The sequence below is a fragment of the Halyomorpha halys genome, unplaced genomic scaffold (assembly GCF_000696795.3).
Source record: "Halyomorpha halys isolate HHAL.00 unplaced genomic scaffold, Hhal_1.1 Scaffold215.1, whole genome shotgun sequence".
Lineage (NCBI taxonomy): Eukaryota > Metazoa > Arthropoda > Insecta > Hemiptera > Pentatomidae > Halyomorpha > Halyomorpha halys.
In genome coordinates this window covers 450,541-461,195 of record NW_027107820.1, presented here as the reverse complement: position 1 = coordinate 461,195, position 10,655 = coordinate 450,541, and the positions used below count along the sequence as shown (strand labels likewise).

The 10,655-nt window shown below is 30.1% G+C and overlaps 1 protein-coding gene across 1 annotated transcript; it reads left to right on the top strand.

Moving 5' to 3' along the window:
* The first annotated feature begins 4,726 nt into the window (after window positions 1–4,726).
* On the top strand, window positions 4,727–8,507 carry LOC106679694 (uncharacterized). Its single transcript, XM_067046164.1, has 4 exons — window positions 4,727–4,834; window positions 5,774–5,897; window positions 6,411–6,545; window positions 8,139–8,507. Exons 1-4 carry the CDS (start codon window positions 4,727–4,729, stop codon window positions 8,417–8,419), a joined length of 648 nt encoding a protein of 215 aa, XP_066902265.1. The 3' UTR covers window positions 8,420–8,507.
* Window positions 8,508–10,655: the final 2,148 nt, after the last annotated feature.

Sequence of the window (10,655 nt, the reverse complement as noted above, 5' to 3'; positions counted from 1 at the left end):
TTCATTATTATTCACGATAACAACTTCTTCCTTTACTATATTTCCATTTATATGTTAATTTTATTTACCATATTTATTTTTTTTTTAAAAACTACTACTTTTTATTTATTGATAGATATTACAATCTGCCGCACAGTTGTGGGCAATAGGTAATAGTGATGAATGATCTCATAGATACTAAAATAAAATTAAAAAAAAAACTCTCTTAAAACATATACAAACAGAAGAATAAACAAAATGAACATAATCAAATTATCTGTATGAAAAATAAATAAATAAAATAACATTATATGTTTAAAAAAAAAAACTATTGTTTTTGAATTTCCTTTTGTTATGATAATAGTCAAAAAGTTATGACTATTTTTATAACAACAATCTGAACACAAAACATTTATTTTTTCCTTTAGTTTATTATGATATTATTTGAAAATTTTTATTTATTAATTTTTTATTACAAATAAAAAGGGATGGTTGTTACGTTCAAATAAACAAAATTAAAAGTACTTTAAAGGATGATTTTGATAAAATTTTATTTTTTAGCCCCGTTAGTTCGATGAAAAAGAAAACCTATAGCTGGTATTAAAGACCACTTATCTCTACATTGATATAATAAATTTAATCAATTAATTCCAACCGTTGGATAAAATGGTAAAAGGTGAAAAATTTTAAAAATAAGATGATACTCCTGTTAGTCTATTTTAACAGAAACGTTTCTGTCACTTCCGAGGTTATTTTAAATACGTAATTTCAGTTCCGCAAAACTTTCCGGTTCTGTGGTGGATCGTTCACATAAACTAACACTAACCTTTTTTTTTTTTTTTTTTGATGATATAATATATAATTTTTTCCAGACCATGGAAGTTTAATTTCGTATAGTAAAGTAACAATGTTCCGAAAAATGTATCAGCAGCTTGAGACCGAATGTATATCTAATATAAATTTCCTTAATGTTGATAGCGCGATTCGATTGCTTACTGGTCCGGTACCTATTTCGGAAAAATACACCAAAGCATGACGAATTCCAACACACTTCTAGATTATCTGCTTACTAAAAAATTTCTATAACATAAAAGTCCTAAAACCGTCATACATACACTGTTTCACTCAAGTTGCGCAACTTTCTCTCAAATTACTTCGTTTGGTGGAACAAATGTAATAATTTAAAATTACAAGAAAAGATCCCAGGTTAGAATTTTTAAATATGCCTTGTAAAGCTACCGAAAAAATTGTACATTGAACAGCTACAAAATTGTATAAAAGCGTAATTGAAATGTATGAAACCAAAGCATAAAAATATTAAAGTGTAAATGAATATTTAATTTGCATACAATACAATAAATGATCAAAGCATTGTCGGGTCGGCTTGTAATAAAATAGATAAGAGACAAATTTCTTTTTAACAAATTCTTTTAAATTAAATGACGAACACAAATACAATTTACAACCAGTAATTGGTTCTATTAAAATGATGCTATAAAGGAGTTTAATTAATTGATTACACGATTAATTAATTTTATTGAATTGCAAACGCTGAGGAAATTAGTTAAAATTCCTCTATATATCGCCATAACAGAATCTATTTCAAATTGAAGACCGGTTGCAAAAGGAATAAAATATTTGAATTTTCATGAGGTAGATGAGCCTGATATCTGTGAGAATATAATTTATCCTCGGAGACCTTCCTCGGCTGGGAGAGATATAGCCCCCGGTTGGTTAAACGCCAGGCGAGACGAAATTTGTCTCTCTCGCCCTATCCGCCGCAGTATATCAACAGCCCCTGTTATATTAAAGGCACATTATCATATTAACACGGTAGCCATAATTCAACCCAATCCCCTGATTTCTTTATGATTTCCCATTAAAAGTAATTCTGTACAGATAAACAAACATAGCTTTCTCCTCGATGGGAATTAATAAAAAGGCTGGCAGTAAATAAATTTCAAATAATATATATAATGGAGAAAAAATGAAAAAAGAACAAGCGAACGGACCCCCCGCTGATATAATGGACAATATACGAGGTGAGTTATGCGGGCTCTGGGCTACCTGCACTGCCTAAGTGAGCAACACTTCACGCACACACACCCTTACGGAATGCTTTATACTCTCTCCAAGGCTACCTTCTCTAATATATATCAAATAAATTATCATTGGCTGCCCTTTTCAATTAAAAACCTATTAAATGAAGATTAATAAGGATAATTAATTTTCTCAGTTGTCTTTTTTTGATTCAGCCTGTTATATTACTAATTCTTACTACGAGCATAAAATAAATCATGTAATATACATGCTAAAAACATATCGCTATACTACTTAAATAGTAGCACATCTACTAGATAATTTTTTTTTTATTTTGAATTGGACGAGCTCCAAATATATTACAGTAACAGTGCTTTCTTTCTCTACTATGGTCCCTCCATACACTAACCTGTAGCTAGTATGGCTGTCAAATAGTCTACGGTACAATCAACATAATATTGGGTCGTTTCATTTTTTCTCCCTACCTCGCCATTTATGAACCATATTTAAAGGATAGGGCAATCCTATCACGTGCAAGGTCTTGGAGTCACGGATTTCGTTAAAATTTTGTAGGATGGTAGATTTAGTTTTCCTGTTGATGAAGATATATGGTTGATATAGGGGCCACAACTCAATAATGTTTTAGAAATTCGCAATTGAAGATGTAATTCACTCCTTAATTCACTTTTGTAGCTAACTATTACACGTAATGGGTTTAGAGTAACAGTAACGGATCGGTGTTCCTCGTCGTTAAGAGCTGGGTTCGAGTCCGTGGAGGGTAGATATTTTTTTTTTTATTTTATGTCTATTTTTTTTTTTATTTTATGTCTAAGATAGCTAGTTAATCGTGCCTGGAAACAATAAATTGTGAAATGAAATAATAAATAAAAAATTATCAGATTAACAGAATTAGTACAAAAATATAACTAGCTTCTTACCCCTCATTGCCCGTACAATAGTTAAAATTATTATAAAAGCAAATGAAACATAATTTCGAATAGCTACCGACGAGGAAACCGATCCATTCCTGCTACGCTATACCCATTACGTGTAAGCGTTTACAACATAACTGAATTTAACGAGTGAATTACTGAAGGGCCCTATACCTACCGTCCTACAAAATTTGAACTAAACCAGTGACCCCAAGACCTTGCACTCTCCTTGTCAATGGATTAAGGAGGATTGGGGTTGCGTTGGATTGTTTCATATGAGATGTCAGTTTTAACAGAAAAGGCTATTTAGTAAAACAGCTTTATAACATCATAATATTTACTCTCATTATCTATATATTTTCATCAATTTTTCATTACCAGAACTAAAAATTCGGGATTTTGTGAAGAAATCAAGTCAGAAACTGCGTTTTTGAGCTTAGAATCATTTTCAAAAATTTTACTTTTTTCGAAATTTCGATATAAGTATTTTCACTGTCTGTCGTGGAACATGAAGTAAGGAATTGTCGTTTAAGAGTATAGGTCCCTTCAAATTAACCGATGTAGGTTGTTTTTTGACAAGTTTTTGATGAATTATGTCAATATCACTCCAATATGGTGTACATTTCACCTCTGAATAAAAAGGGAAAATTAATTATTTCATTGACCATCACATAGAAATCAATATTTTTTTGGATACAAATTTGGTTTTGGCAAATGTCCCGGTCTTTCGATATTTAACGACTTACCTTATTCGATATTTAACGACGCCTGTTGTCATGTATAATCTAGTTTTCATCACATGTGGTTATCCTTTCGAGAAAGGCTCGTTTTTTTGGCCTAGTATGCATTGAAACACATGACTCATAATGTTTCAGAGAAACTGTCGATACACTTGTAATTTGTTATACTCCATGTTTTCTACCACAATAACCCTAAGTTCATCGTCATCAATCGCAAGTAGAGGTCTTCTGGGTCAGTTATAATAATGATTCAGGTATACAATTTAATCCTGTGTTGATTAATTCGCTGGGATACTAGTGGATGGAAAACTGCAAGTAGTGTTACAAACACTACAAGTTAGTTAATATTTAATGTAAGTTAATAGTCGTACTTCAGCCAGAGTGCCTCCTCCTTACCATAAGAAGGCGGAGTTATCTCTTGGATTCTTCTTTCGGAGGCGGGAATTCCTAATTTCTCTCCGAAACTTCGTCATAAAGGATAATAGTGTCTACAATATTTCTGGAGAAATCAATTACTTACATTTCGAGGCTTTCTAGGAGGTCCTTACACCTGTTCATTCAATTAAGCCATCCAACATAAAGCACTGTCCTCTCTCGTCTTTAATCTAAAAGCTTCCCAAAGCTAAAACTATTAAAGGAAAAACGATCACCCACCCAAAAATCTTATAAGGTATTTTTTTTACAAAATTTAATTACTGAAAAACACAAAAAATTATCCTGGCCCTACTTTCCTCACTATTCCAAGCTCTCTTTCATTGGTTTGAATAGCAACACTAGTTACTTTCTGTTGGTTTCTCATTATAAACTAATGATTGGACATCTCCATATGAAAGAAATATGATTTGATGATAATAATAATACATATTGGTGGATAGATAAATTAAAAAGGAAAATAAATATTGGGAAAGCATGTCACAATTGAAACGTTTCTCTTTCTACATAGAGATTTAACTCTGCATAGTGTTTTCGTGAAATCTAAGAGTTATCATGAAGTAAGAATGTGACGCTGTGGCCTAATGAGCAAAATCTTGGTGCATGAACAATTGTCAGCTTCCGGCGAGCAGCGGGTACTTTGGACATGGTCCCCGGCACAGAGAGCACTGCCTCCATCCTCCAATGTTCTTCCAGCTCACTCTTTCACTCGTAAGTAAATTTATTTAAGCATTAAAATCAGATTCTTCTTTTTAAAAAATATCTAAAGTGTTCCATTAATAAATAGTATATAATCAAAAAATCTTACATAGCATTAGACATTAGTAATTTTATTTTCATCATTATAAATCAAATACTATGCCCCTGAGAATTAACAAAAATATAAGCTCTAACGGTGGAACCGTCACATAGATCTGAAAATACATTCCATACAGTAAATTTATGGAGAAACAAGTTTCATCTAATTTAACTTCTTTTAATGAAATAGTTCGAAATATCAATTTCATAAACATCGAAAAATAATACCCTACATTCAGAACAGTAATTAAAATAAAACATCATAATTAAAATTAAATAAAATATCGAATTTAACAATATGTTGAACTATGATGCGTTCCGTTCAAAAAAGCTAAGAATTACCGAACATATTTTCATAAATTGTAATAAATTTCGTGATCTCAGAAATAATAAAATTTATTACTGTAAATCATCTTTTCTAAGCCAAACCTATTGAAGCTCATAGCTGTGTCTATGTACTTGCACTGTTATTAGAAAAAAATGTCATCAAAACGTTAATATTAATTGCAGCTTTAATGCATTGTAAAAATAAAAAATAATCACGAAATTAAGCCAATAAAATTGTAAAATTCTAGAATGGACTTTGGTTATAAATTTAAATCCAAAATTCCTTAAATTCTAAGAATATCAGAACACGCAATGTTTTACATTTTTTTTTTTACTTTCTTAGAAAACTTAACAAAATCATTCTACATAAACTCTGTCAGATATCAATTTAGTAGTATTTTAAAATTACATACATTTGTTCCTGATCCAAGTAAAGCATCTACCAAAATAATTTACAGAGGTTTTATTTTTTCTATACTAAAAAATCAAGGATCTTATACCTGCTATTTTTTTGTCTAATTTTAGATTTTGATGCAACTCTTAATTAACACATCGGCTCAGGAAGAGAGCCTGGAAGCGAGAAGAACCAGCCTCGCACAACTGCCTTTGGAAAAATTACTCCACGTTAAACAGACTTTAACTTCGAAACGTAAGTATTATATTTTGTTTTTAAATAACCATTTTACTTTAAAATCAAGAAACCATCATTGGTTAGTTAAATTGTGACTTTGATATAAAAGAATTTTCAGCATGACAGAAGCGGTGCCAGAGGTACTTTGCTACGAGGGGGGAGACTATAAAGTTGACTAAATAATATAGGATACTTCTAGGGCGAGATTATGACATATTTTTAATATAAACAATTTTTGTGATTGTTTTATCCTGAGGTTAAGAAAAAATTAACAAGATACTCAGCAACCAATAACTCAATACCAAACGACGCAATTTAGAAAACAAGTAAACAAATGTTGAACTTGTTTAGTACCATATATATGAGTCCAACAACTTCACCAATGGGTCATACAAATAGGTTTTGAGTTTTTTATCATATTTGAAAATAATAAAACAAAAGAAGTTTGACTCGATTATTTTATTCAAATTAATAAAATAACCTTCTTAGGTCATAAAATTTCTTCATATTTTCTTTGTTTCGTTTTTTTAGATATTCACAACAAAGGTGACACAGGAAGCTCAGAAAACGAGGAGGGAACGGCGCTGCCGTACCGAACAGAAGCGGATCGAAGGAGAGTGAACGGTCCAACCCGGCGGGGTGACCCCTGGGCTCATGAGAAAGAAGGTAATTTTAAAGGCAGTGGTGTATTTCTATTATAATTAGGTTGGGTCATAAATTACTTCCATAAATACAGTTACGTAAAATTTATCCTTCCCATCATCTAACCGCTTAAAGTCAGAGCCATCGAGATATGGCTCTCTCTGAATAGAAGAAATAAAATAAATGTAAATGACAACAGTTTATATTAACTTAATTGACAATGTGACGCTCTTCTAACAATTTTTAAAAAACAGTTTATATAGGATTATAATTAAGGTATGAATCATAAAAAATATGTTCCAAAATACTAATTACTATCGGAAATTAGCTATTATACAAAAGTCCAAAATCAGAAAGAAATAATAAATATAGCTACGTAAGAGTAACGGGAAGAGCTGTCTTTAACAGATTTTTTTTTTTTGGCTGTTGACTTGAGATATGTTGCATTTTGTCTTGATGTGACATTTGAAATCTTCATTCCTAATGATCTTTGACTTGGCGAAACGTATACTGGTGAGCTATATCTCGATAGTTTAGAGCTCGTGAAATAGTACTAAATGGGGAACTGATAGCAAAACCTCACCGTTTTTTTATAGAGCATAGCCGCCAACCATTTATAGCATACGAAAACGCAGGCTCTTTCATAGCAGATGAAAACCCATTTTTTCAGAAATATTTATCAAGAAAGAGATTACCTAAACCTTTTAATGCACGCGTTAAACTTTTGTTCACTGCTATTTAATATAAATATTTCAAATCCCACATGTAAGCATCTTATTATCTTCTCTCTATTTTTTTGTAATATTTATTTATTTATTTCGTATTTTTATGTTTTTCTTTTAATTAGCTGTTTATTAATTTTCTATTATTATTTTAGCCAAAACCTCTCCCTTAACTCCCAGATAAAGACCTGGGATAAGGTGGAAAGGTCAACATGAAAGAATAAATTTTGTTTATTTGCTGACCGCACCCCATGACCACCTTCTATACTCTATCAATTTAGTTTTTTTTTTTTTATTAGTATTATTTTTTATTGATCTGTACACTCAGATTTATTTCCTATTTTTCAAAAACAAAACAATTGAAAGGCTGGATATGATAAGCAATATGATATAAATCTTTTGGTAGCGCAGTTTAAAAGGAAATCTATAATTCTTATTTAATATTTGACATATTTTTGTTTCATAATAGTAATAATATTGTAGGTAAATAAGTTTGAATCATAGTGTTATACAAACAAACACAATGAATTATGAGCTTTATAGAGAAATTTGTACAAAAGTTGTAGCTCTCATCAAAATTGAGGCTTCTCGCATCCATTTTTCCTCTTATAAAATCTAAAATTCTCCAAGCCACATTACTAAAAATTGCTGTATCATTTCATGTAATTAATGTTATTAATATAAAAAATATGCGGGATTTTCTTGAAGTAAAGTAAGCCGAAGAAATTAATCACTGAATTAGCACTTTTTTGCCATATTCCGTGCCAACTAATTTGAGTTTTTTTTTTTTAAGTCTTAAGGTAGCACCTTTTTGTAAATTATAAGAAATTAATGATAATTATAATACTAACATTTACTACAAGATTAACTCTATTTAAAACTTGTATTACGACAGGTAAAGATAAAGATGTATCTTCGATATTCCAGTCTACGGTGACCATTCTGTCGTTCCTGGCCTTCGGGGGTTATCTGCTCTGCTTGTTATGCCAGTCCCTCAAGAATACCCCAGTAAACCAAATTCCTATAACAGTGATGCCGTCGGTAGCTCCAGCAACCATCATTAGTGGCAAGAAAAGAAGGAAACGCCGATCTCCTGAGGATAGTATGATCCGCACTTTGCACCTTATTGCCGAAGGATATGCAGCCTACAGCATTGACCATTCTGAACTCAAATAATAATTATGAAAATTAACGTGTTAATTCAAGAATATTATTCCACAGTTTTATATAATTTCCTCCAATAAAAAAAGAGCATATTAATTTATTGGAAAGTTTTCTTCTTGATTTTTTAGTTCTAACTTTAATGTATTTACACTTGTTGGTAAAGTGGCTCATATGCCAATATATGCCAAAACTATTCCGGAAAGATATTCTTAAGAGGTATCCACCCTAAGCGGTAGAATAGAAAGGAAAATGATTTTGAGTGAGTAGGTCCACTCAGAAGTAAGGATCGAATATTTTACAATATACATTTCCTGTAGTTTCTAAAGATTTTTCAATATTTTTGAAAAAAAAAAAAAAAAGAAGAAGAAGAAAAACATTTCTACACAATGTAGTAGGCTCATTCCCAATTATTTCTACATTGTATAAAGTTAATTAAGTCCTGAAAATTATAAAAGATTTAACTTAAACTTATCACTGGAGATAAAAGTTTTTACTTTTAGTTATCATTTTATTTACATAATTACAATTTAAAAATATTGAAGACAAATAAAAACTCTAGAAGGAATTCTTACATTGTTTGGTAATAAAAATAATAATGTACATTATTTCACAGCTCTAATGGTAAAATTATTTACAGTGATGTAAATCATATTAATAGAACACTACTTACATACAATACAATGTCAAATGCCATTTGAATTACACATTAGTGAGTCTGACTCTATTACTCCCATAAAAATGTATACCATGTTAACTAATCCGACATTTTCCACCAACATTTTTTTTTTTACTTAAAATGATAAGCAATTATTATTACCATCCTTCTATTTATTCATGATGGGATGCATTAGTAAAAATTAACAAATAATTATTTTTGAAGAATCATAGACAATTATTTTGTACAACCCTGGCATTATATTTTAATCTATTATTATTTTAATTCAAAGAATATGCTTCCCTGAAACTTTATTTTAGTAAAATAATTAAGAGCATAGATAGTGATTAGAGAAAATATTCATGCTTGACTTTAAAAGTGGAACATCTGACAAAAACTTGTTATTTTGTTTATGATTTTTTTTTTTTTTTTTTTATACCCTTCCTGACCTATTCACACGGACAGACACACAGGGAGGGGTCCTACAGTTTAACACCCTATTCTATCCTCAGAGGGGTTGTTTAGCTTTGAGCCTGTATAACTGTAGGAAAGTATTACCGCAGTTGAGAAAGTAACCCTGGGCTAAAGTATTATCTTTGGAATATGTAAAATTCAAAACAAAATCAAAACTTCTTTTTTTGTTAGATGTTTCACTACCAAAGCGAAATAATGAATATCCATAAAATAAATAATCTCAACTTTTTTTTGGCATAGCTGAGAATGTTGTGCTGTAATAAAATACATCTGTTATAATAAAGAAATTTTTCAAAAACTTAAATTTTAAATTAAATTTCATAAATTTGTAGATATTTATTTTCATAATTGCTGTGAAATCAAGTATTTTCCCATGTCAATAATTAAAAAACTAAAATTAAAATTTAATTTTTAGTTATATTCTATGATTCAAAAATGTTACAGAAATTTGTAACCAGTGTTTTGATAAATTTCTACCAGACTCACTTATGTGTAATACAGGGGGAATGAAATCTGAAAGATAACTTTAGTTCTTCACGGTAATGGGGTGAAAAAAGTTATTAAAATGCTAAAACTATACTTATTACTTTCATAGCCTCTAATTTTTCTGATTAAGAGTGCAAATTGTTCCACTTAAAAGTTTTTCACAAGAAGGTATCAAAATTATAGTGAGCCATTATATAGAATCAGTAATAATTTTATTTTTTAAATCAATCAATTGGCTTGTCCATTAAATATGTAAATGCACATATAAATGATTGACCATTTGTGAATTTGAAGGAATTCAAAAAATAAAGGCAGAAATGTTTGAAATGACGGAAAATGTATAATGGATTAAGAAAAGTATGCATTTTTGTTTTGTAATCTGACCCAAAATGTTTTAAAAATTACTAATAGGGTTACGACATTGGTCTTTTTAACATCATTGGTCAATTGTTATTGGACTGTGTAGTTTATCAATATAATATTAAAAAACAACAATTTCTTAATTTTATTTTCAATTGAATTCTACAGAATGAAAATTTCTATACAGGCTAACTTCCCCCATAAGACTGGTGGTTTATTTAGTGGAAATAAACTGTGTGGAATTTATCAAACTCTAAATACAATTTTCAGATA